The 27014-nt window shown below is 52.3% G+C and overlaps 1 protein-coding gene across 3 annotated transcripts in view; it reads left to right on the top strand.

Moving 5' to 3' along the window:
- Positions 1-27014, top strand: part of SMG6 (SMG6 nonsense mediated mRNA decay factor) — a 108370-nt gene that overhangs the window by 8057 nt on the left and 73299 nt on the right. For all 3 annotated transcript variants that reach the window (XM_042026126.1, XM_042026125.1, XM_042026124.1), the window contains exons 5-10: positions 660-766; positions 1380-1458; positions 2155-2265; positions 2838-3050; positions 17608-17669; positions 21375-21520. In XM_042026126.1, the coding sequence (XP_041882060.1) occupies positions 660-766; positions 1380-1458; positions 2155-2265; positions 2838-3050; positions 17608-17669; positions 21375-21520 (718 nt within the window). The remainder of the gene's footprint in view (positions 1-659; positions 767-1379; positions 1459-2154; positions 2266-2837; positions 3051-17607; positions 17670-21374; positions 21521-27014) is intronic.

Below are 27014 nucleotides of genomic sequence, written 5' to 3'. Positions count from 1 at the left end.
GGTAATCCTGTGCAAGGTGCTGAACTCAGTGTGCTGCCTTTGCCAAGGGGCAGGCAGCTGTCCTCCAAGCAGAGCCAGTTTGTTTGCAGGGAATCTTTCTCAGCTGCTGGAGAACTCTGCACTCTGGTGCAGTACCATTTCTTAGTTTCCTTTGCAAAGAACTTGTTTTGTACCAGCTCTGTGAGCAGAGCTAATAAAGGAAAGAAGTGTCCAAAGGGACCCTGACCATCTCTTTTTTTCTGCCTGTGGAATCCAGAATAATGAGGGAAAGCTGGCAGTTGTGCTGCCTCCCTGACGTGTTGCCCTGAGCTGTGAGTGCAGGTGCAAGGGACAGCTGGGAAAGGATATTTTAGTCCAGCTCCATTCCCAGAGAAATGTGTTTATCTAACAGCTGTCCTCAAATTGGTCATGGACCGAACAACTCCCTTCTGAAGAGAGGTGGGATATTGTGTCAGAGAGAAGGTGTTCAGGGGGTTGGCTTGGCCCTGCAAATGCTGAACCAGTGCTGTGGAGCCTTGTCATGTCATTCTGCTGCCCTTCTGTGAGACCTTCAGTGTGTCACTGACCTCCTCTTGGCTCTGTACAACCCCTGCGGGCTCGCTGGGTCTGCAGGTGAGTCAGGGCTGTGTCCCAGGTGGTCCATGGCTGCTCCTTTGCAGGTGAAGTACGCTCTGATCAGTGCCCAGAGGTGCATGATCTGCCAGGGGGACATTTGCCGGTACAGGGAACAGGCCAACGACACGGCGAACTACGGCAAGGCCCGCAGGTAGGCACTCAGCTGCTGTGTCCTTGCAGCACAGCTCTGCCTCTGGATACCAGGGATGGATGTCATTTCATCCCTGAACTTGCCTCTAGCCAAAGAGGTCTTTCTCCTCCTTTTTAAAGTCTGTCCACTCCTCTGTTGTGTAGCAGTCCTGTAAAGCTGAAAGATGTAGCTGGATTTTGCTGCTCCAGAGAGCAAGCTGCCAGATCCAGCCATCCTCCATCTAGAAGTGGAGGTTGTGGAAGTTGTCCTGTGCTGATCCTGCAGCAGGGAGGGTTTAGGCCACTGAGCCTGGCAGAATTGCTCTTGTATTTTCTGGTGGCTTTTGCATGCATACGTTCTCACTCCATCAGAACTTACCCACACTTGTTGCTTGCTTCCTGCTCGTCTGTGGGGTGAGCCAGGGGTATTTCCTTCTGCAGCTGGATCTGCCCTCTCTTGTCCAGTGCCTCATCCTTCCCCAGGATGCTCACTCCTGCAGGCAGAGGGCACTTGTGGGAAGGGCCCGTTCCCTGCAGAAATGCCAGTTCCAAGGGGAGTTCTGCACCCTTGAGGACACGGAAGGCAGCCTGATGTCCTTTCAGTAACCCTTTCTCTCTGTTGTTTCCCTTCCCAGCTGGTACCTGAAGGCTCAGCAAATTGCTCCCAAAAACGGCCGCCCATACAACCAGCTGGCACTTCTGGCCATCTACACGGTGAGATGCTCCTCCTGCCAGGATGTGCAGGCACAGGGAGAGCCTCTGGGATGGCTGTGAGATTCCATCTGGTGGGGAAAGGCATTGTTTAGGGCAGTGCTCAGATGGTTTGGGGTTTTTTTCTTAGAAGAAAAAAAAAGCTGATGGCAGGATGTGCTGTGTGGGTTCCAGCTGCTGTGGCTCCAGGCAGCTTTGTCAGATACACGCTACTCCCTCAGGGATTTTGGGGACTGTTCTGTGGGCTGTCGAGAGTGTTAACTGTTTAAAGCTGAAAACACAGCCCACTTTTTGCATGAAATTTTTGTGCTCAGAGCCATCTGTGTGCTGTCTTATCGCTGAACCTGTGGGCATTGGTCTAAGCAGCATCCACACGTGACTTCCTCGGGTTTCAGTTGTGCTGGCTACGCCAGCCGTGCAGGAAAACTGACTTCAGGGAAGATGTGACAGCAGATAATGGAAGCATCGTGCTGGGGCACAGAGGCTGGTAGGGATCTGCCAGTTCACAACACTGGAAGATGCTGGTTTAAAGTAGAGCAGTTCAGAAGCACCTTTCCTTCATGGCTGGGAAGGACCTTTCTGACTGTGTCTGTCTGTCCCAGGCAGTATTGAGGGAGAGGGAAGGGGAAGCACATGGGAGCCTGGCTCTGGATGCCCCAGAAGGAGTGGCAGCTCTGAGCCTGGTTGTGTTTCTTGCAGAGGAGGAAGCTGGATGCTGTGTACTACTACATGCGCAGCCTGGCTGCCAGCAACCCCATCCTCACTGCCAAGGAGAGCCTCATGAGTCTGTTTGAGGAGACAAAACGCAAGGTGAGCCTTGGAGCTGGGCTGTGGATGCTGCACCTGCCTGTGCTGGAGAGCATGGAGAGGATGGTGGCTTTTGGACTTGGAGGCACTCCTTACCTACTTCTAAGAAATTTCATGAGAGAGGCAGCCTTCAGAATGATGGCTTTGGGGTGGTTTGAGCAGCTGAATCTCTTGTTTCTGTGTCACAAACTGATTTAGCTGAGCTCAGCAAGGGCTGTAGGTTGCTGTGGTTTGCAGCGTGGCCTTGGTGTGTAGCACAATCATTGCTTTATTCCGTGGGTGCCCCACTCCTGTGGGGATGGGTAAGGGAGGCTGCAGTGCCTTTGTGCCCCAGGGAGTCACCCCAAATACAGCACATGGGCTGCCACACACTCCTGGGACTGGACACTCTTGTCCTGGGATAGTTGGAGTTGAAAACTTCTCACCTGCACTGTCCTGTAGAGTCAGAACCAAATTCTGGACCTGACCCTGGGTTGTGAAGCAGGGCAAAGGGCTAATTTTTCCATGTTAATGAAATGATACACTTCCCCTGACCCTTGATCCCTCTGTGATCTGAATGTGTCCTGTGTGCCCAGTCCGAGCAGATGGAGCACAGGAAACATCAGGTGCTGGATGTGAGCCCCAACCGCCGGGGCAAAGGCAAGAAATCCACGCTGCGACAAGTGGGAGATGATGCCACCAGGCTGGAGATCTGGATCCATCCCTCCCACCCCCGTTCCTCCCAGGGCCACGAGTCCGGCCGGGATTCTGAGCAGGACAATGGGCTTGGGAACCTCAGCCCCAGCGACGTGAGTACTGCAGGAGGCGGCGGTTGGCTTTGGTGTCATGTGTTTGGAATGCAGTGGAATGACACTGGATCTGTTTTGCTTTCCTGTTGCTAAATTTTCCAGTGTTTTGGCTTTCCCTGTGGGAGCTGTGCCTGGGTCAGGCTGAGGAGCTGGTGACCTCGTGCCTCTCATGTTTAAGGCTTGTTGTTACCATCCCTTTCTTGGCAGCGCGCGATGGCGTGGCTGATGTGGAACAGGAGAGAGGCACAAACAGAAGATGCTGTAAAATGCTTCTGCTCTGAGGGCTCTAACTTGGGTGAGGTTCCCAGTGGGAAATGAGGTCACGTGCTGGAGATCAGGGTTAACAGTGACCCTGGAAGTTCTGAGGCTTGTTCTGGAAGTGTGTCACTTGTCCCATTGCCAGATGGTTGGAGGTTTGCACTGGGAATGTGAAAACCATGGTTTCAATTTCCAGTGTAGGTGTTACATTTGCATAACTTGCTCTGCTGAGAGGCCAGACCAGCACCTTTCTTTTGCAAGAATTAAAAATATAATGAACTGGTGGTGTCTCCTATGAGCCTGTCCAGCTGTACCTTGCAGGAGGAGCCTGGGTGAACTCTGTGTCAGGCCCAGGAATGCGGGCAAAGGCAGTGGTGGTTGGGAGCTCATCCTCCAGGAATCTTTGCACTGCTCTGGCACATTTGAGTTGCAAGAGAACTTGCCAGGGAGCTCTGGGCTGCCTGTCCTAAAATGGCTGTTGAGGATGGGAGTTTAGGAGAGCTGGGAAGACCTTCCCTGCACACTGTGGGGCCCAAAGCTTCTTGGATTTGTGCTTTTGCAACGAATTTGTGACTTCAGCTGGGTGGAACTGGGGTGAAGTCTTGGAGCTTTGAAAGATAAGCTCTGGCACGTTGCTGCAGCATTTTTCATATGTTCCTGCCCTTGGTTGTTTTCCCTCTCCTCAGCTTTTCTTCTGGGGACTTTTGCTTCCTCAGCATCATTGAAAGGAACGTGCCAAGCTTTAGCTTCTCCATCAATCATTGATGAAGATGCTCGGCGTAAGATGCTGTCAGTGTTTTTGGGGCACTGGGGGTTTTCTCTTTTGCAGTGCTCTCACATGAGGCAGTGTAGCAGCTGGCAAAGTGGGAGGCAGCAATGTGTTTGTAGTGCACCAGTGTAGAGCCTCCCCTCGCTCTGTTTGTGGGGTCTGTGCTCTATGAAGTGCAGCTTGCTGCCACTGTCTGTACACGTTTGTCTGATATTTACCATTAGTCTTGATTTCCTTCTGTTTGAAACATTGGCTCCTGAAGAGTATGAGCTTTCTGATCATGGAGAAGCCACGCCAGCAGAAAATAGAATGGCAAAAGGGTGGGGAGAGCTGAGGGCCTGCGTTTGGGCACTGTTGGTTTTGGCAGCCAAGATATTTATTCTCAGGCTGCCTGCGCCTGCCGTGGGGCAGCACTCGAGTTGGTGCAACTGCTTATGGGGCCCTGTCACCCAAAATAACCACGTGGAAAGAAAACCTTAAATCTGTGTCGCTGCCAAAGCTCCCGAGCTGTGAAGCCGTGGGCTGGATAAAGACAGCAGCTCTGCGGGAAGCTCTGGACTCCTTCCTCCTTGAAGCTGTAGCCTCTTAGCCTGCTCCTCGCAGCATCCCCGGGTGTTTTGGAGCTGCTCGGCTGGAGAGGAGCCGAGCAGCCCTGAGTTGCCACTGTGTGGCACTGTTTGGCCTCGGAAGGGCCCTGCCTGGCCGGGACAGGAGCAGGAGCAGCCCTGGTCCTGGCAGCACCTCTGCCCCACATCCCCGGCTGGCCGGAAGGGAACAGCTCTGCTCCCAGGGGACGTGTGCCAGCGTTTGTGTGTCATTTTGGGGAAATGAGGCTAAATGTGTCATTGCCTCCTCGGTCCCTTCCTTGCCAGCTTCAGCCCTTGAAAGGGCGGAGAGAGGCAGGCTGTGTTCTGTGCTGGCCCTGACAGCTGTGCTCTGCAGGTAGCAGAGGCATCAGTCTTATGGCAGCTATTTCTGGGCCAGAGAAGGGCATTTTACAGGGTAAAATGGATCAGTTCAGATGGCAGCAGCAGATAGAACGCTGCAAGTAGAGGTATAACAGCTCTGGGTGCATTCTGTGCAGGGTGTGGGACTGAGGCTGCTTGCACCCTTCAGACAGAGGCTGTTGTTTCAAACCCAGCCACAAGTGGTTTGAGTGTGAGGATGCTGTTCTACAGGTGGCAAGAAATCGATTGGGGATGTTTTCTGTCCTCAGTAGTTGCTGTCTTCACCGTGCATGTGGTGAGGTGCCAGTCCTGTGATGTGACACACTTGGCAGGGAGGTGCTGCACGATTGCTCTCCCAGGACCTGCTGGTGTGTGTGCTGTCCCTGTCAGCACAGGCTTACACATCTCTGCTCAACACTGACTTCATTTTCCCTTATGCAGCTCTGTACAAAGGCCCCAAATTTTCTTTATTTCAGGGTCAGGAGCCCACAGTCTGGAGTTGGTAATGTGGGATGGCAAGAGTGAAAAGGCCAACTCAAACTGCAGCCATTTCTGGGGTGAGGGAAGCATGTGGGGCTGGCAGTTTGCCTTGCACTGTGTTTTTAGGTGGAGGCTTGGCAGAGCTGCCCGTTTCACAGTTTGCTCCATCCCCTTTTCTTCCAGTTCTGCATCTTCCTAGAATGCACCACCTGTGCACACCAAGGGGCATAAATCTGTGTTTGTCCCCTTCCTCTGTCACTGGATTTGGCACTGCTGGCACACAGGGCATGGGACAGTTTCAAAGCAAGCTGAGGAGGTGTTTGAGTTGCAGCCTGGCTGTTTTGTGCTCAGGGTTTTGGCCATAGCCTTTTGGGGTTTCATTCTGTGAATGGCTGTTCTCTGTGGTCTCTTGTACGTTGCATGTTTCTGGGTGTGTAGGGGCAGGCTCACCCTTTACCTGGCAATATCTGGTCACTTCATGTGCAATTCCAATGAGAAATGCTAAAAAAGGAGGCTGAGCCAGTGAACAGTTGTGTTGGTGAGCCAAAGAGCTGAGCCTCTGCCATTTCTTCTCTGCCACTGGTTTCATTTGCCATGGGTCTGTATTCATCTTAAATCTGATAGTACCGTAAGCAGTTTGCTCTGCAGGCTGTGAATTGGTAAAGCAAACAGGGCAAACGGGCTGTCAGTCTCTTGAGAAAGTGCTAATATTACACTGAGTTTGAGATTTTAATCACTCCTGTCAGGAAATGCTGAGTTAAGGTTCTCACAATTGCTGCTGCCTGCTGCCTGTGCTCTGCAGTAGACACTTCCTTGTGTTACCACGCAGCATGCAGGCACTAATAAAGATTGCTGCAGCTAAGATTAGGGAAGAGAGGTTTTCCCTTGGCAGGCCAGTAATTGAATAATACTTCTCTCCAGATGTCTGAATACTTCATCATCATTAAAGAATTAAGTCTCTTAGCCTCTTTGTGAGAGGTCAGTCTTGTAGAACCATCAAAAGTTTGGTAGGGCCACCCGAAAAGCTCTTGGGAAAGCAAAGGCCAGAGTCAAGATCTGCTGTCACAGCCCTGTGCATCAGCTGCAGGAACATTCCCATTTTCCTCCAGCCTGCTGGTCAGGGATAGAGGTTTTGGATTTGCCTCGTGCTGGGTGCCTATGGAGCAACAGCTCCTTTGCAGTGGCAGAGAAATTGGGGTGGAACCATTAGCTCTGGAATTCAGAGGAGATTTTAACTGCCATTTCTTTACTCAGACTTTCTTCTCAGCAACCAGGAGTGTGGACACTGCACCAGGGTTTCCATGAGTGAGCAGTAAATACTACCATGAGGCAATTTTGGGAATGCCTGTGCATCCAGGAGCGTGGGCAAGACCTTGGGGGGCTGTCCAGGCTGCTTCCTCGAGAGAGGCCATGTGTCCTTAGTGAAAAGGGTCCCTGTCCCCCAGCTCCTGCATGTTTCACGTCCGTTTTTCCTTGGTGGTGTTTGTTGTTCCTGCTCTGTGCACTTGTTCCTCTTGGGCAGCAGCCGCTTGGGTGACTGGGCTGCCTCTTTCTCCTTCCTGGTTTCAGTCCATGCAGTTTTTTATCTGGTGGAGCTTGATCTTTGCATCTGGAGGGATGAAACCTCAGTCTGGTAACAGTTGTGATGGGGGTTTCTTGGCCATTCTGCTCCTTTAGCCTGTCCTTCACTTGGACCAGTCACACACGGGAGCAGTAGTGGCCCGTGTCAGAGTTAAGCTTGCCTGGATGTCACTGCCTCTGCTCCCTGGAAGTGTCTGGTTTGTTCAAAGGCTGTTGTGGTGTGAGCTGGGTGTCTCTGAGCATGGCCAAACTTTGCTCATGCAAATATACCCCAGAGACCCCCCTGTTTCTGAGCACTGCTCCCTCCTCTCTCAGCTCTTCCCCTCACCTTGTAACTCTGTTCCATTACACATGACTGGAGGTAAGTGACAGGCAGAAGTGGAAATGATGTATTGCTGTAATGATGGTTGTTCTTCCATACAGATGCACGGAGAAGAGGCTGCTTGGGGAACTCATTATTTTTGGTGCATCCCTGCCAGGCTGGTGGGAGCATTTCTCCTCACTGCCAGCATGGTTGAGTGGTTTCTCTCAGGACAGTGAAAGATTGATCTTTTCTTTGCAGGCTCTTATGAATAATCTTTGCTGGATGAAGTACAGGGCTCCTACAGGGCGCTCTCATTTGATACCTGTGTGGTGTCAGGTGGGCAAAGCCCTCGGAATGGTCCATTTTAGGAGCCTCTGATCTGGAAAATGAACCCAGGCAGCTGGGGCTGCGCCTGTGGTTTAGATGGGCAGGGTGAAAAGCACAGACTTGCTGCCTTCCCCCCACTGCTGGGGCGTGGCTCCCCAAAAAGGTAACCCTGCTGCTGCACATGATGTCCTGTGCTGACTCTTGCACACTTTTAGGGTTTTTTTTAACCCAAAACTAGATGCTGGTGCAGAGAGTGGAGGGAATGGGACCCACTAGCCCAGCAGTGCCTGGACATACCCTGTGTGCTGTTGCTGCAGCTATTCCCACACCAGTTAAACATCTGAGCCACAGCACAGCAGCAGTGTAAGTGTGTCCCCAAAGGGAGGGAGTGTCCCCTCAGGTTTTGCTCACGGAAGGAGCCAGTGGGATGCACACAAGCTCTTACATTGTAGGCACCTTGTCACAGGAGGGTGGCTTCTGTTAGGTCAGGAAGTTTGTCCCCTCTCTGGTTAGATGCTCTCTAGTATTGGATGTGAGTGATCCTGTCTGTGGTCTGCTGTTGTTACGGGCTGTCCTTGCTGTCAGAGGATGGCAGTGCTTTGCCCCCAGCCTGCTCGTAGCTGTGGTTGATCCACACCTCTGCAGAGCTGCCAGCCCCTGCTGAGCCTCCCCTGCAGCACAGCAACAAGCAGAGATGCTCTCTGGGGTGGGAATGCCAGGAACTAGCAGTCAGCTAAGGGCTGCCTTCCCTTATTTCTGGCCTTCATCTACTGCCTACATGAGAGAACATGCCCACATGAGAGAACAGCAAGAGCTGTTGCATCCTTAATCTTTGTGCCCAAAGTGAGACTTGAGAGGGAGAAGCGTGGAATTCCCTCTGTCCTGCCCTCATTTTCCTCACCCCCACAAGCTTGCAGGAAGCTGTTGGGTTTGGTTACTCATTCATGGAGGTCAGGACTAGGTCTGGGGTTTTTTTTTCCCCTTGTGTTTAGGAAACAGTTTACAAACTGTTTTGAGCATGGGGGAGCTGGTGGCGTGTGAAAGAGGCTTCTCAGCCTCTTTACTGCTGGACTTGCATTAATTCTCTGCCCTGCCTCCTTTTCTGTAATCTCTTTCTTGGTTGGCAGCGGGAGTATTTTCTGAGTGCTTTCCTCTGCCTGCAAGCCCTCTGCTTCCTGATATGACCTCGGCCACCAAGCCACCTTGGGGCTTTACTTTTACTCGAGCCATTTTGGTTCGCGTGGTGAGGTTGGTTTCTTTCCCGCAGCAGTGAGAAGACTTCTCTGCAGAGGAAGTAAAAGAGTGCCAGGCTGCAGTTGAAACTGGTTAAACACCAAAACCACACTCCTGGTCTCGCTGGGTTTGAGACGTGACTTTCAGCCATGCAGCTCAGCACTGGCTTTTTTTTGCCTGCCAGTAGTGCACCATCCCTGCTTGCACTTCATTTTTTTAATAAATTGTGTTTTCACTTTAAATTGCTGATAAAAACCTTCTCGGCTGCAGTTCCTGTGTTAGCAATCCAACCAGAAATGCTGGTCCACTTTGCCTGGGCTTGTGATGTTCCATGGATGCTCCACGACAGCTTGTGCATTCATGTCATGTACAACCCAAATGTTGCTTTCCAGCACAACCTGTCCTTTTGTCACTACCCATAAATTGAAGGCTGAGCTATTGGTAACAGTTTCCAGAAGTTGGTGTTGATCTTTTCCACCCCCCCGCCACCTTCTTCTTTTTAGGCCACGTTGGTGGTTTTATTTAACTGTGAAGAACAAGGCAGGCTCTAATGTTGCTTGAATGGGAGAAACACTGGCATGTTCTCCTTCTGGCAACAGGCATCTGGTGCTAATGTGTGTGGTGGATCAGAGGTAGAAGCACTACAAGGACATCGCTGAGTTGTGCCTGTGTGAGGGGCTCTGCTCTATCCCAGTGCTCAGAGAGGCTGCGGTGAGGGGAGCGAGACTTTGTGTTCCAACAAGCTTCTCATACTCCAAAACCAAGTACAATCATCCAGAAACCGCCTTTCCCTGTCAGTCACTCTTTCCTCATTTCCTCTCCTGCTGGTGCTGATCAGGCAGGGATTTGTGTGTAACCAAACCCCCTCCTGCTGCTGCACACGAGGCCTTTCTCAGAGCAGTGGGCTTGATGATCCTGGTGCTGCACAGTGGTGTTGGGAGGGAGAGTTTGCACTTGAGATGAGAATGCTGCCGGAATTGGCAGTACTGGTAAAGGAAGTAAAATATCTTAATAGCAGGGTTGGGAGATTTCCCAGAGCAGGGTGAAGGCTGTAGACACTGATTTCTCTTGAGATCTTTTTTTTGTTGTTAGTCTAACCTTGATCTTTGTCTGAAGTTGGCCCAGGCCAACGTTTCCTGCTGTCTGTTGTAGACTTTTTGGGATTGGCACCTCGTATCCCACAGCCAAACCTCTTAATTCTGCCATGGGGAATGTTTATTCCTCTTCAGTGTTGAATGAGCCATTTCCAGACAGGCTTCGTATCCACTGTGGAGGTGGGTACTAGGAAAGAAACTTCCTTCCGGAGGATCAGGGAGTGGAACCTGCTGGAGTCTGTGTCATTTCCTCTGTCCTTGGCTCTACTCTTCCTCCCCAGCAGATTTCATTGCTGCATAATTCAGAGTGGAGAGGGAGATGCAGCAGGGTGGACAACTACCTGTGGGCTGTGGGAGTCTGAGGCACAGCCTGGCTGGGAGCAGCTCCCATTATCCCAGACGGGGAGCGTGGCTGGAAGAGTGGGAATGTGAAGGTTACGTGAGATAATGCTGTCATCCTTCTGGAAGGCTCTGCCTCTGCTCAGCCTGTTGTCCAAATGTCTCCTCTCTTGGCCCAACTCCATCCTAAGCCTTTCAGGGTTCGATCTCTTCAGTCTTCACCCTTCTTAATTTCTCACATTATCTCCCTCCTTTATGCTTTAACCCCACAAATAATCTACTCTGGAGTAGTAAAGAGGGCTGACAACACCCTGAGCTGCCTTAACAGCTGATCTCTCACAACCAGAATTCATCACACATTTCTTCGTGTCAGTTTTCTGTCACAGGAAGGTGAACGCTGTTTATTCCTGGCAAACAGTGAGCATTTGAGTATAAGCTGCTTTTGGTTGGAGCTGCTTTAGTGCACGTGGCCTCCCCCTCACCTGCTGGACACAGAAGGCTCTGCCTGGGCTTTCAGTGCTTAACCAGATGCAGCCTTGAAGAGCTGAGCTTGTATCCTAAACGACCTGCAGCACCAGAGCCAATTTGTGAAAAGTTTTGTGTCAAAAATGAACTTGATATCTCAGCTGAGGACTCTCTGGCATGTTTGCATTGATTCAGAGAGTTTATGGTCAGCAGGGACCATTAGATCATCTTGTCTGATCTCCTGTATATCACAGGTCCTTAAATTTCACCCTGCTACTCCTATATGAAGCCAAATAACTCGTGTTTGGCTAAAGCAGTACTTCCAGAAAGTACAGTACTTCCAGAAAGACATCCAGCCTTGAGAATCCACCCTTTTCCTGGGGAGTTCGTTCCAGTGATAATTGCACTGGTTTTGAGACACTTTTACCTTATTTATGGAGTGAATGTTCCCAGTTTGTTCCCGTGCTTTGCTCTTCTGCAAAAGTGAAGAGCCCTTAAGTACCACAGAGGCACTTTGCACCCAGCAATCCAGTCGCCTCCCAGTCTTATTTTGATAACACTGAACAGATTGAGCTGTTGAAATTTTTCACTGCAAGGCATAATTTCTAGCCTTTGAATCACTTTTATGGCTGTTTTTTTGGATCCTTACCAATTTTTCAGCATCCTTTTAAAAAAATAAGGGCACTAGAGCTGGATGCAGTATTTCAGTGTCATCCCCCACAGTGCTGTATTTAGATGTGAATGTGCTGTCCAGTGCCTGCTCTGCTTGCACAACCAAGGGATGCGTTTAATCCTTTTTTTGCTGGACACCGCCTTGGGAATTCAGCCATTGTGGTCCCTAAAGGCTTTTTGGAGAAGCTGCCTCGGGCACGATCTCCTGGAGACTTAATTTTGCATGTGATGCCAGATGAATAACATGACATTTGGTGTTGGAAACCCCCAGATTTTGAAGCTGTTATAGTAAACCCCATGTGAATGCTCTGCAGCCATCGTTACTTACTGCTCCAAACGGGCAGTTTGACAGCAGAGTTTCCTTTTGTTGACCAAAAACCTTGCTAGTGAGTCTCTACCATCTTCTTCCCATCCAGTTCAGTGAGGGTCCCTGAAGACCTCTCTTTAAGAGGTTACTGAATCAGTTTATTCGTTTAATGATATTTTTTCAAGAATGTTGCACATTACTAATTCATGGAAACCAAATTTAGCTACAAGCTTGGTTGAAAAGGAAATAACACACATATAAATATTCCATTTGACCTGCTTTCATTGAGTTGAAAGTTCTGCTAGTAAATTCGTTATTAAATTATGTTGAATTTGTTTAGAAGTCAGATACTTGTTTTGGAGCCAGTGAAGTTACCATAGCTTGATCTTTACATTACTAAAGCAGATAATTTTCTTCCTTAACGTTTTTCCTCTCACCTGCTCCCTGCTGGGATGAAGGAAGAACTCAAAAGCTCACTGCTTTTGCCAAGGGGCTTCTTAAATGCCTCTTTTTCCTCTTGCTGGGTTGCTGGCTTGTAACTCTTACAGCCATGAGATGTGTCCTGGAGCTGGAGCTGCTGCACTGCGAAAGACGAGGGAGCTGCAGGAGTGTCTCAGTGTGTCTTTACCTGTAAATTAATTTTTTTATGCCTTAAGGCCATGATGCATCAGGGTTCCCTCTCTCTTCCATGTCATAGCAAATTGGATTTTACGTTTGTGCAGTGTCTGACGTTAAGTAGCAGGATTTTCACTGGAATTGCTTCTGCTGCTACAGAAATCCATTTCAGGGCAGGACATTGCTCTGCTAAGCAGAAACCTGCACTAAACACGTGGCAAGAAGCAGCCAAGGCAAGCCCTGTATCCATTTGTGGTTGCAGGTGGTATATGAAGAGAAGTGATTATGGTAATTAGCCCAGCTGGAATTTGCCCACAGCTCTGTGGGTACCTTGTAAACACTGCAAAAATGCCAGACAATTTTAACAGCCCTTTTGTCTGATCTCCTTTGTGTAGGGTAGCCATTTGCACAAAACCCTTTCCACCAGCACTTTGGTGGGGTTACACCTGTAGCAGTAAAAACTCCTCCTGGTATCCTGCCAGCCGAGCCCGCTGCAGCATCCTGGGCTTTTCAGGAATCTCTGTATCAGTGTTGGACTGGGTGCTCTGAGGGAGCTGCCTGTGGAAAAAGAGGAATAAACCCTTGAGCTGGGAGTGAGAATATGGCACGTTTTGGGTGCCTGGATGTTATTTCACACAGTTCTCAGCAAGGAAGCTGTGCCTGGAAAAGCCTGACTGCCCAAGAAACCCTAAAAATATTTGGGATGAGTGTGGTACGTGTTTTGGAGCAGAGCTGTGTGGCTCTGTGGTCTGTATCCCAACCCCTTGTCACCGAGGAGACCCTTAGACTCAGGAGAACGTCCTGCTGTGCTCCAGGCCCTTCCACTCCGGTGGAGACAGAGCATTTGTTACAGGCAGTTTTGCATCTGGTCTCTTGATTAATGGACTTGTCTTTTGCAGCCTATTTTGACTCTGACACCGCTTTCTGCTCCACAGATGCTTTGCTGATGTTGAAGAAAGTTTGCCTTGCTTGATAAAGACCAGATCCTGGAATTTACTTCCAAACCTGAAGTAACAATTTTTAACTTGAAACGCTTTTTCCCCACGAGTCGCTTCTCCAGAATCTTTCCCTTATTTGGTGCCTCCTTCACAGCTGGGGCTGATGCTCAGGTGCCAAAGCTCTGTGCACTCCTTGCCCAGAGCCAAACGGGTTCAAGCACAGCAGCGCTGCTTCCCAGCCTGGCTCATGGCACTCCTTTTCCTGTGCTCTCCTCTGGCATTTCCAGCATTGCTGTGCTGGGGTGGGGAACACCACTTTCAGCGTGGTCAGTGCAGTCTCTAGAGGCTGAGTGTTGCTTTCTTCTCTCCTGGCTGGAGATGAGGTGGACCTTTCCCGAAGCTGCCCGAGCGGTTCTGTGTTGCTGTCAGGCCGTGCTCCCTGCGGCCTCGAGGAGATTTGAGCTGGCTGTTCAGCCCCATTGCTATCTCTGCTCTTTTAGCTGCTCCACGAGAAGTTGTTAGTCACTGTTGATTCCTTCCATGGCAACAAATCCAGTTGGGTTGGCGGCGAGGTGTGTGAATGCTCCCCAAGCAGCACTGGGCTGCTTCCTCTGGTGAGGTTGCGTCTTCCCAGGTGGATTTAGTCTGTCTGCACATGCTGACTCATGACAGCAGAAACAGCTGTTTTCAGCTTCAGGCACTACTGTGTGCAGGGACCCCTTCTTTTTGACAGCTGGTTTGTTTTTGTAACTAATGCCTTCACTATATGCTCATAACTTCCATATCGGTGATGCCCTCTTTTCAGCTGGAAGGGCCAAAATCCAGTTTTTGACATAGTTTCGTTGTTGCATAAGCTTTTCTTGATGGGCTTTTCCCAAGTGAGCGACTGGGACCATCCAGATTTGGTTCCCTGTCCCAAGGAGCAGTGTTGCCCACAAAGGGCAGCAATGTCAGTGTGCTGGGAGTCCTGGTCTGGCATCCTGATATTGGCATGAGGGCTGTTTTTGGGAAATCTTTGGAGGGGACCGTTTTTAAGCTGCACAGTGAGTGAGATGAAGGCAGTAAGTTGTTGTAGAGCTCGTGGCAGCACCGTCAGGGTAGTGAGCATGCTGGCAATGCTTTTGGGAAGTGCTCCTCTCTGCCATGTGAATGCAGAGCAGGAGGTGACAGAACTTCCTCCTCTGTGCCAAGCCACTCACGGAGGTCGCCGTTTCCCTCTCCCCGTGAGAAGCTGAGTTTGATGGGAGGAGCTGGGAGGGCTCCCAGAGGCTGAGGGACAGGTGAGTCAGTAGGGAAACAGTCATCCAGAGAAAAGCCCAGTCAAAGCAGCCCCATGACCTTAGCATGAACCCAAAGATGAAAGGTCCAAAGTTGAGTGATGAGCTCATCAAAACCTCGAGGCTGTGAGAGAAAAAGTGGTGAAAGAAGCGAGAGGTGCCTGCTTGAGATGCCACAGTGTGGGGCACACAGGGCTCTGCCTGGGCTTGCTGAGGTTGTGATTTAAGTTGGCAAGAGGCATGAAACATGCTTCATTCCTAGAGGCAGGTATCACATTTCCTTAAAAACAATTATAAGTGAGCACATATCTCTGTCCCAGTTCTGTACTGGTTCCTGGGGAGTGTGACTGGTTAGTCCTTGGGATTGCGAGTGGAAAGGCTGAGTGTGAAACTTGCTCTGAGAAAATGGGGGCGAAGCCAATGTCCTGACAAGCCCTGCTGGAGCTGGATGTCTGTGGAAACACTCTGGGCATGTCCCTGCTGGGTGTCACTTCCCATTCAAGGTGGGGAATTTTGGTTTTCCCCCGCTGCCGGTAAAGTGTGGGGATCTCAGAACACTCCTGGGGCCGTGGGTGAATGTGGGCCTTGGAGGAAATCTTCTGCCCCAATTTCTTCTTTCCCCCACCTGCAGCCTGCCCATGAGTACTGCTTTCCAGTAGAGATGGGTCAGGCCATAAGCTCCTTCTCTTTTCCATACTCCCCCTCGAAGCATGGACCCCCTTTTCCAGATCTTGCACAGGGTCTTGCTGTGGGGCAGAGCACTGCCCCCTGCCCCGCCAAGGCTCCTGCACTGAGCTGGGCGCTGTGATTCCTTAGATTCCTTGGGCTGTGTCTGTGTCAGGGTCTCTGATTTCAGCCAGAGCTGGTCACAAACCAGCTTTTTGCCTCCACAAGCTGTTGCCTGAAAAAAAAGTACCTGTTAAAGGCTTCAAGCTCTCAATTACCACAGTGTCCTAAGGTGAAGAATCAGCTATATCCAAACTTCACTGGCAGAATGAATAAGGGCTTTGCTGTGCTGTCCCAGTATTCCCCAGTCTCTTCTGGGTTCCATCTGCAGAGTTAATAAAATGGTGGCAAATCAAGTTGAGTTCTAGTGGAAAGGGCTCTTTAGGGCAGCAGTAAAATAGTGAGTAAGCAAGAACCCCTTGCTGCAGGGGCCAGTTTAATTGGTCTGGCTTGTTTTATGAGACAGGTTTTATGTTTAAACTCGCACATGGCCCGGGAGCGACTCTGCAGCAGGGCATCATTCTCCTGCATGGATCCTTCGGGAATGCAGCCGGGTTAATTACACCTCACTGAAGGTGCAGAGCAGCTGGCATCGGTCATGGCATGAGCCCAGGGGCTCAGCAAATGGGGCTGGGAGGTGGCACCAGAGCTGGGATGCCAGTGACACCTGTCCCCTGCAGCCAGGCCTGGCAGGGAGCTCGGGAGGCACCGGCCAGTGCCCACTCTGCATCCTCTGGCACGTGCCCAGCTCTTGGCTGGGCACTGCCACAGCCCTGCACAGTAATCTTATCCTCTCCCTGTGCTCCTGCTTCCCCCTGCGAGTGGAAGTGGGGGAGTTGAAGCTGTAAAAGCCCTGGGTGGATTGGAGCAGCGTGGTGGTGCTCTGGGTCGCTCCTGGTCAGCGTCTCCCTCGCAGCGCTCGGGGCCTGGCTTTTCTCAGCGCGCTGAGACTGTGCAGGCACAGGCGAGAGAGGAAAACCTCCTGCTCTGGGGAAGGTAAAAGTGAGGCCAGTCCACTCCTGCTGTGACACAGCCACCTCCAGGGCCAGGCTGAGTGAGTGCTTACCCACCCACAGCCATCCTCAGAGCCGTGTAGATAAGGACTGGGAAAGCCTGGAGCTGTGCTGAGCGAGCAGAGGTGGCCTGGGGCAGTAGTAAGCAATTATTCAAGGCAGGTTTTGAAGTCAGGGGATGCAAGCAGGGCAGGAAGCTGCCTTCACACCGTGTGCTACAGCCAGCTCCCCTGTGTCCCCTTAGCTCTACGTCCACGGAATCATGGAATGGTTTGGGTAGGAAGGGACCTTAAAGACCATCTAGTTCCAACCCCCCTGCCGTGGGCAGGGACAGCTTGCACCTGAGCAGATTGCTCAGAGCCCCATCCAACCTGGCCTTGAACACTTCCAGGAATGAGGCATCCTCAGCTTCTCTGGGCAGTTCAGTAGCTGTTCAAAATGCAGGGTCTCAGGGGCTCTGCTGGCACATCTGAGCACTGTCTGTAACACCAGTTAAATGATGGGGTGCAGCATCACCCCAGTCCTCCCTTGCTTCTGGAAGCTGCTCCTGATAGGGCACAAACAAAAAGTGCTTTGAGTGCTGCTGCTGAGCCCTCTGTGCTGGCTGCTCTGCAGAACAGCGCTGGGGAGGACATCCTGCTCCCTCTCTGCCGTGTCCAGCTGCTGCTCTGCCTCTGACACAGTCGGGAGCACGGAACAGGCTGCTGCTGGTGGTTGTGGGGTTGTTTTTTCTGTCGATGGAAATGCTAGTGGGGAACGCTGCCTTTGGGGACTCCTTTTGCAGAACCCCTTGGGCTGTGCTAAGCTTTGAGTTCGTGAGACATGGGGGAAGAGACCTTTGCCTAGGTATCGGATTTGGGGGTGCAGGTATTGGGTTTGGGGTGCCCGGGGTGTGGGGTTTGGGGCTCCCGAGGCACAGCAGCCCTGTGCAGGATCACAGGACCCGGCAGAGGGTGCTGTGTCTCCATCGCCTCTCCCAGCTCCGGTTCCAGCTCCAGCTCCAGCTGTTTGGCACTTGCCTCTGCCTCTGTGCATGATGTTTGTAAGAGTTTGGGCATGTCCATTTGGTTCCCATCTCCAGTGCCACCCCCAGCATCCAGGCCAGGTTCTTCTGTCACTGGGGACATTCTTAATTCACAGGAAATAGGAGAGAGTTTAATTGTTTTCTCCTCTCTCTCTTTTTTTTGCTTTTTTTTTTTTTTTCCCATGCAGCTGAACAAAAGGTTCATCCTCAGTTTTCTCCATGCCCATGGGAAGCTGTTTACCAGGATTGGGTAAGTGTGCAGGATGTTTATTTTATTTTCCTACATTACAAGTCTTTTTGGAATTTAATATTGTTAGCAACTAAGCTGTGTTTGGAGCTGAGGGCACAGGGTGTGAATTCTTGCAGGCCTAGCCTCCTGGTTCTTATTCTCCTTACCCGCCCTCCAATCCACACTGGTTGGAGCTTGGGCTTTTCCTTCCCCCCACCTCAAAGCCCACTCCTGCCCATGCACCAGGACCCTCTGGCAGAAGCTGAGCTCAGATGGTTCACACACCCAGGAGGGACTAGAGGCTGTTTTCTCTCTCTCCCATCACCTAACTGTGCTCCCTTCCCTTGAATTTCTGGGTTTAACCCCCTCTCTTCCATTGCCCTCACCCAGTGCAAAGCTGCCTCCTGGAGCTCTCAGTGGCTGTTGCCTGTGAGGAACACAAAGCCATCGAGGCAGATCCACATGGTGGCTGAAAGCTGCCATCCAGAGTGTGTCAAAACAAGCCTTGCCCTTCATCTCTTTGCTGCCACTTCGGTGAAAACCCCGTAGCTGAGAGCTGCCCTGGCTGTGGGAACTGGTTTGTACAAAGCGCCCTTGGCAGTGGCTGTCAGAAATGGGTTTCAAGTAACTGAACAGCTACCCTTGAAGCAAAGCAAGCCTGATCCCAGCCTGGGCTGAGATCCCAGCCTGGGGGACATCCCTATGACCCCGAGGGCAGAGCTCAGCCTCGGAGCTGATGGGCTTCCCATGGCGCTGCCTCTGCTCCAGGTCCGGACCGGCCCTCGCTGTGTGGGAGCAGCTGCTGAGGAGAGACCCCATGTGGGTCTCTGCTTGAGCTGCCAGTGCCTCGGAACCAGCCAGAGTCTCCTGAGCTCTGTTGGCTCCTTCATTCTCCTGCAGGACTGCTGGCTACAAGTCACAGGGCTGAAAGGCCTTTTCCAGGCCATGTAGGTAAAGGGAGTGTGGGTGCAAAGTGACAGCTTGTCCCTGCTGTTGGGTTTTTTGACTCGGATCTATAATTCTTTGTCCCCTTTCCCTCCTGGAGCACAGAAGCAACAGCAGTACTGGGAACAGCTCAGATCCTGCCACACAGCAGCACTCAGCACTTGCTGTGTCCAGTGCTTACAGGGCTGACCACTCAGGGGGGGCACTTTGGACCCTTCATTAAAAAAATGGAAGCAGAGGCTGGTGATTTGTTGGAGATCCAAGTGTCTGAGGGTCACTGCTGATCTCTCCCTGAGTCACAAGGCACTGATTATCCACTCACGGGCACCAGGCTGGCCTGCAGCGAGGAGGCAGAGCTGGGTGTCCTGCTGCCTGCAGGAAAAGAGGAGGAGAACTTGAAGAGTCCACAGAAGGTTCTGGAAGTGCAGGGTCTGTGCTGGAGGGCAGAACATCCGGGGAGCTGCTGGTCCCTGGCGCTGTGGGGCCGCGCTCGCAGTTGAGCTCCGGTTGAACGGATGCCAGCAGGGGATTAATGGGGATGTAGCAGAGATCAGTTGCACATTTGGCTCCTGAGACTTTTGTGAAATTAAGATGCAGCGTTTGAGGCAGTTGCTTCCCAGGACAGTCATTTAGAAAACCCAAGTATGTTTAATGGTACAATATGCCCTGAAGTACTTAGAAGGGAACTAGAAAGTAATACCATGACACAGGAAGAGAAAATCGTCCAGCCCTGCTAAACAGCTTCCGTGCTTAAAATAGGTAAAAGGTGAGGGGTAGCCAAGTCCTCTTTGGGCAGGATCTTGAGTGATTTATCTGGAAAAAATATGGAAAAGATGATGTTGTCCTAATTGGACTCTTGCTCCTAAAACCACAGGTAAGCAATTTATTAAAAGCTTCCGCTCGGCTCCTGACCTGCTGGTTCTGAGCTCAGTGGGGTTACTGCATGCTGTTCCAGATGTGCTGTGGTATCAAAGCACAGCTGGCGGGGCTGAGGAAGCCCTCACTCCTTCTTGTTGTTATTCCATGGCAATAATCTTCATCTCCTCAGTAACAACCCATCCTGCAAAGGGCTCCTCCATCCCCAGAGTGCTGTCTGCCCTAGGAGGATGTTGCTGGATACACTGGATGTAGTCTGAAATTTCTCAAAATTAGGAAGTCTTTAGAAGCAATCAGTTTGCTCTAATTCTCTGGCTGTGCCCCAAATCCTGGGAAGTTGCCTTTTGCAGGGAAAGCAGTGCATTTGTACTGACAGAGCTGCTCCGTTCCGCACAGCTACAACGTACAAGGGGCCTGTTTGTTCCAGCCCATGTTTTTGGGAAGGTAACAGAGACTTTGAACTGCTCCAGCAAACAGTGCCCGGGGAGAGGGTGCCCTGCTGGTAGAGGCACACCCAGGTGATGAAAAGCACCCATGAACTGTGGCTAAGAATAAAGCCATTTGTGTCTTTAAAAATAAAGCTGTCACCGTCCTGAAGTCTGTTGGGGAAGCCCAGCAGAATTGCCCATGTGGGTTACCAGAAGTGGCTCATTAATCCAGCCCGTGGTGATATCACAAGATCTGAATCTCTTGGGGGAAGATAGAGGAAATTGCTTATGGAGGCCCCCGAGGTCGCCTGCCCCGGTTCCAGATGCCTCACCCACTGTGGGTTTTGGCTCCCTCACTCCCATGTGGGCACTTGATAATGTCACTGATAGCTGGTGTGGACACTTTGTGGGAGATATTCAGTCTGCTGGGTCTGGCTGTGGCTTTCTCTAGTGTAGGAACAAGAATCAATACAGCAAACTCTGCAGAAGAGGCAGTGGGACAGGAGGATCCCACACATTCCCCCCCCCCCCCCCCAGTAGTTCCCAAGGTTTTGGGCAGCTTCTTGGTTATAAAATTGTCTTTGTGGGATGCCAGGTGAGGACTGTTGTGGGCAACCACATGTCAGTCATTTTGGGGTTTGACTGTGCACTTTGCAATCATTTCAATTTTTCCCCCCGCTTCAGCTCGGAGGTTGCTGAGGATCCAACAGCTTTGATAAGTGACCTCAGCTAATTCCCTTAGTGATGAAGAGCAGGATAAAGGTGTCAGATTTCCATGGGCGCTTGTGAGTGGTGTTGAAAGCTCACCCCATCCCCAGCCGTGGCCCCGCAGCCACGGTCTGCTGTGTCCTGACGCGCGACAGCGGCGCTGCGGCTGCGGGGACCCGCTCCAGCTTTGACACTGTCAGCAGCTCCACGAGTCAGAGTCCCTGTCCTGTGGGGCTCGAAGTGATGAAGTTTAGGGGCTCAATCACAGTGCTGGAGAGTGTGTAGCCTGGGGGAGACAGGGCTCGGTGCCATGGGATCCGATGTTGCAGCGAGGAGTTCTGGAGGAAGCACGCTCTGGCCAGCATTCAATGCACTGGAATTGCCACATCCGCAATGTGGCACCAGTGTGTGCGTTTTGCTGCAGCCTTGGGAGTCCCATGGGCTGCTCCTGGTCCAAGTGAGCTGCTGGCCCCTTGGCACCTCTCCCAGATTGGTAGAAGTCAGTAGAAAAAAATGGTTGGTCAGAAATGACTCATAAAGGCCGTGTTTTGTGCCAAAAGAATGCTGCCTGTCGGTCACAGAGCAATCCCTCACTGTCCTCTCTAAGGAAGCAGCCTGCACCTTCATTCCCCACAGCTCCTGGGTGGGAGACAGCACCCCAGGGATTCCCCCTTCCCCAGGAGATGTGACATGGGCTGCACCGTGCCCACTTCCCACCCCACATCCCAGGGCACAGCCTGCTCTCTCCAGCCTCTCTCTCTGTCTGCAGGATGGAGACTTTCCCTGCGGTGGCCGAGGAGGTCCTGAGGGAGTTCCAGGTGCTGCTGCAGCACAGCCCCCCTCCCATCGGAAGCACCCGCATGCTCCAGCTCGTGGCCATCAACATGTTTGCAGTGTACAACTCCCAGCCCAAAGGTACCACGTGCTGCTTGAGGGGAACTGGCTGGGGATCAGCCGCTCCCCATGTGGAGAAGGGTGGGGGGGACACGCCAGATGGGGAGGTGGGAGTGGTGGTTGGATGCCTGTGGGTGTCAACACAAAGGGACCTTGGCTGGGCCTTGGAGCTGGCTGAGGTGTCTGAGGAGTGAGGAGGCATCGCATCCCCCAGGATCCTGAGTCATCAGCACAGAAGGAAGACGCTGCTTTATGGCTCTGCCTTCCCAGTGTTTAAGCTGGGCCCTGCTCGGTGCCTGTGCTGGCACCAGAAGGGCTGGGACAGTCTCAGAGCCCTCAGCTGTTGGCTGTGGCTGCCTGTGTCCGTGCCAGGGGGATGTGGTGCCACTCTCTGAAACACCAGGCTGGAGCCTGTGCCCCATATTAAGGCAGAGAACAACACAGATCCAGTGTTAATCACCGTCCTCCTCTCGCTTCCTCCATCCACCCAGCGGCCCAGATGGTCTCAACCATTGACAAGTTTAATGTGCTGGGCAGCAGAGATGCCACCAAACCAGAGTCTCTTCACTGAGTTTAAAATGATGTTTCCAGGGATTGTGTTTTGCCCTGTGTCCCCTCCAACACACACTCAGCAGCAGTACCCAGGTCTGCCTGAGCCGTGTGTTTGGGAGCAGGGATGGGGCTGCTCTCCCTGGGTGGGAGGAAGCGGCATTTCACATGCTGATGGCTTGGGATTTAGATCCCAAAGATGAAGGCCTGCAGCTGATGGATTTCAGCTAAAGCCGGCATGTGGGCGATCAGGCAGAGCCCCAGAGCGCTGCTGCTGGAAGATCCCTCTCTCGTGAGCCAGTTGGCCACTTGTCAGGCCAGCGGTCAGTGGCCAAGGTCAGCTGATGGAGTAAACTGTTGCCGGCCAGAGGGCTGGGAAGTGGCTCCCGTGTGCTGTGCCTGCCTTGCAGGCACTCTCCTCTCCTGGAGGGAGCTGTCAATCCCACTGGCGAGGCAGCCGTGCCCTCCTGCCTGCCAGATGCCAGCTAACGACAGCGTGTTTATCTTTGAGCTGCAAAGTACTTTGCGATTATAAGCAAATGCCTCTGCGTGACGGTAATTATTGTATTCCTAATGTTAATAATACCCCTGGTAGGTGAATTAATAGTGGTGTCTGTGCCACAGACAGGAGCGGGTGGGAAGGAGAGGATGAGATTTGTCTGGGATGGATGGCAAGCCCCTTTGGCAGAGCTGGAAACAATCCCAGCTCTCAAACCGCTGGGCTGTGCTCGTCCATCCATAGCCGGGTTGTGGATGTGTGTGAGTGACAGAGGGAGTGCTTTTTATCTCATGAAAAATAAGTATTCTCAGAGTTTCTGCCTCCTGTGTGGGTAGCTGCCAGCTGCTCCCAGCTTTTGGATCTCAGGAGAAAGCAAACCTATTCATGCTGGGGCCTGCGGGCTGCGTGCGGAGCAGGTGGCAGTGCCCATGGAATGCCTGCAGGTCGGATGGCACCACGGCTGCCATCTGATGCCAAGGGTCCTTCAGGGATTTCCCTGAGGGCTCTTTGCTCTGGTGACCCTGAAATATCGCTGAGAGTGTTGTTGGCAAAGCAAACCCTGCTGTCAGCGCGAATGCCCCGGTGGTCTCGGAGCGCTCGTGCGCCGAGTGCTGGCACAGCACAGGTTGGGCTCGCTGCCGACGCTGCGATACTGGGAAGAGCTGGGTGCAGATGGAAATCACAAGCAGAACAGCAAAGGGCCTGGAGTTTAGAAGGAAGGCAGGAATGTTGGAATGATTATGGAGTGCCCTGCACGGAGCAAGGGTGCTGGCTCGCTCCCCAGCGTGTGGGCTGCTGTGGGCAGGGGCCTGGCGGGAGCGCGCGGCAGGAACGCTGTCGGGAAGGTGCGGGTTTCCATTTCCCAGCACATGAGTCACCTCCCTGTGCTGCAGCAGCAGGGGCAGCAGTGGGAGCCAGGGGGCCGAGCCGCCCCTGTGGGCCTGTGGGAGGCTGGCGGGATGCAGGGAGCAGTCCCACCCTGCCTGCATCCCAAATTGCCAGGAAGCGTTGCTGGGGAGCCGGCTGTAGTCAGAGCTTGGCTGTGTCCACACCACAGAGCTGGATCTAACTTTGCAGTTGGACCAAACAGCCTCCGGAGATCTCCTCCTACTGAAATCCTCCTGCAAATCTGGGAGCAGAGCGTGTCTGTGTCCTTCCCATCACACGGGCCTGACACTCAGCTTGCAGTAGCAGGAGGAGATCCGGGGGTTTGGGACTGGGAGGGAGGTCTGAGCCTCTCTTCCCTGCTGTCCAGGGGTGTTCTCTTCAGGGATAGCTGCTCCCTCCCTTCCCTGCTGTGTGTTTCCAGGTCTCTGGAGCCCCAGCTATTCCTGAGAAACTTGTAAATGTGCTTGTTCCTCCACGTGTGGTGTGTAGCAAATCCCTGGTGCTGAGATCCAGTGGTGCTGGCAGTCATGGTGTGGTATCACTGGCATAACAGTCACAATGTGGGGAATTCTATGAAATTTTTAACCCCTGCATAAGAACTTTTAAGCACAGATTCAGGTATTATGAAAAAGGGAACTTGAAGAATTAAATGCAGCGTTAAACACCTGTCCTCCCTCTTCCTCAGGCTTACACCAAACGCAATCCTGCCCCATCTCAGCCTCAGTTTCTCCCATTTTTGGATTGTGCTCAGTCTGTCCCAGCCCTTCAGTGAGGCAATGGGCAGCACGGGAGGTTGGGACTTGTGCATGATGGTTTATATCTGCTGCTCTTTGCTTTGTACTCCTATTCTTTTGCTGTGGTGTGGATTGTCTGTGGTCCCTCAGGGGTGCCCCTGTCCTGGCACGTGTCCCCCATATGGCATTTCTCACATGTCCTCTCTGTCTCTGCTCTCAGCCACTGCCACTCTCATAAACCAACCAACCGCAAGGGCGCCGTGTGCTCTTCTGACAGGGTGGCTTTTTTTGTGCTGTGTTTAAACTGGTTTCAAAACCAGTCAGCTGTGAGCAGCACGTGGCATTTCACATCCTCCTCCCACACAGGTTGCTGCTGTGGTTACCTGAACCCTGCAGTGGGTGCCAGGGCTCAGGTGAGCACAGGCAGGGCTCCGTGGCCCATGCAGCTGAGCTGTGGTTGTCCCCAGGGACAGGGCACACTGGAGCTGGTCTCAGCTGCCTGTGCAGCCAGGCAGCACTGGGAAGATCCTGGGAGACGAATTGGATCTGTTGTTTTCTCTGACAGAGGAAGCCAAAGAATTCCCACATGAAGTGCATCCCCTGCTGTTCAGCATCAAACAGTGTGTTCCTGCTTTGTCCAGGGAGGCGTGCAGCCAGTGAGGGTCCCACTCACCCGGCTCCCTCCTGTCAGGAGCACTCCAGGTGTGAAAAAACTTCTTGCAGACCTCAAACCCAGGGGGGAGGGAGTGCCCCCCCCCAGGGCAGAGAGGCAGAGAGAGTGGCCACTCTGTATGACAGACTTGCAGTTGCTGGAGCTTTCCAGGATGGGACGTAGGCTACCATTGTTTTGGGCCATCCTGGGCTCTGGCTGGGGCGGGACTGTAGTGGGGTGGCCCGTTTAACAGTTTGGTAGCCATCTGCACAACCAACTCACAGAGAAGTTTGGATCCCTTTATCCTGACCACAAACACTCCAAGAATTTTAATTTTTTTTTAATTCTGTAATTTGGGGAAATAAAACTCTGGTTTCTGAAAAGACTAATTGAAGCCGTGCTTGCGGCAGGGGCATCTCGGTGAGTGGAGAGAGAGAAACCCCCTCCCAGCCCATCTGTGCCCAATTTACTCCGATCTGGCCTCTCTGAGGCTTTTTTCTTTCTCTCTCTCTTTAATAATTTGTTTTATAATTCCTGGAATCAAACCCATCTCAGACACACTGTTTTATTTTACTGTATTATTGGATTATACTTCCTATAAATCACTGGATGTTATTCATAGGCCACCACCAGAATAACTTCCCCTCTCCCCCCTTCACCCCCCCCCCGACAGCCCCGCATTCCAAACAAGCGCGCACCAAAGTGGGGGTGCAGCAGGACGGGGCACCCTAGAGACACTTCCCGGAAATCCCAGCAAATTTGCCTGGCTGCGGGTGTGAAGCATCAGGCTGCAGCACCTGGATGCCTTCTGGCACTCTCGGGCCGGTCGCTTGTGGAGGTTGTTAGGAGGTCGGGCTTAGGTGGAAGTGGAGAGGGGAGGGAGCTGCCATATGTGCATCCTCAGCACATGGAGGGAATGAAGTTGCATCCCCCAGGGCCGAGCAGAGCCAGGGCACAGAGGCACAGGGAGGTTCTGGCCAAGTGTGTTGCTTTAGCTGAGGATTGGGAAAGTGGAAAACCAGCGGGAAGTGACAGTTTGGGCATAGGGCATCTGCTCTGCCAGGGTCAGTGGGCGAGGAGGAAAACCTACTGCTTGTGCTCTGACAGTGGGGCTGTGCTCATGTGGGGTGTGAGGAGGGCTCAGAAGGCCCCCAGTGTGACAGGGCAGGCTGGGCTTTGCTCTGCAGACCCTGGGTCTGTCTTCTCGAGTGGAACATGGGTCAGGTTCTCTGTGCAAGGTGGTGTCAGCTGGGAAACCTCGAAGGCTCGTGCAGAAAAGGAGGTTTCACAGCAGCAGCTTCAGAACAGTATCTGTGGCTTTTGCCACACCAGTGTCCTCATGCTGGTGCCGAGCAGGTCAGTGCTGCAGGGGTTGGAGAGACTCTCCCTGGTTCAGAGAGGAGCTGCTGTCCCACTGCTGTGACTGCAGCCTGTGCAAGGATTTGCTAAGGCCCATGGCCCTGCTTGCTCCTTGAACACCGACACCAGCTTGAGATGCGGATCTTGCCCAAGTCTTGATACAGACAAGGAAGGATCTGTAGGTTAGTACAAATCCCCTGCAGTGCTTAAGCAGGTACAGGACTTCCCCTTTTCACTGGAGAGGACAGGTCAGAGCCCTGAGATGAGGCTGTGCTGTGGTAACCAGCAGCCTGCTCTGCTGCCATCCCGCCCTGATCACAGCCCTGTGCCGGACACAGCGGGTCTCGCTTTGCTGACCACAGCTGCTCGGGCTTGCAGCCTAAACCCTTAAAATATCCCCAGAGATGGTGCAGAGGCTGGTGGTGTCTGCCCTCAGCAGAGCCTCAGCTCTGACCATTGCCACGGGCTCATTTCTGCCGCTCAGACCCAGCTGTGCTCAAAGAGCCGAGTGCAGCATCAGAAAAGGCTCAGAGGAAGCACCTTCTGATCACCTGCGGCCTCATCTTGATGTCTTCTCATGAAGCTCTAACCACATCTTGCATGTTGGAACTGACAAAAGATGTAGGGAGTCGAATGCAAGACAGTCCAGTGCATTTGCCCGAGTTTAAAAATAAAGCAGTGCTGTGGGTAGCTGCCTTGGTTTGGTGGAGTTATAAAATTAGGCACAAAAGAAAGCTTAATAAACCTCAGGCTGTAGATAGCAGCAGAAGCAACTCAATCTTTCCCTGTCTGGGGACCAGAACTGAATCCTTTTCTCTCTTATTTGTGTGGTAA

This window comes from Corvus kubaryi, unplaced genomic scaffold (assembly GCF_017639235.1).
Source record: "Corvus kubaryi isolate FWS band 111438036 unplaced genomic scaffold, C.kubaryi_AGA036_p1.0 37284, whole genome shotgun sequence".
Classification (NCBI taxonomy): domain Eukaryota; kingdom Metazoa; phylum Chordata; class Aves; order Passeriformes; family Corvidae; genus Corvus; species Corvus kubaryi.
The sequence above is the reverse complement of the archived record's forward strand: the minus strand, read 5'-3'. Positions and strand labels throughout refer to the sequence as shown.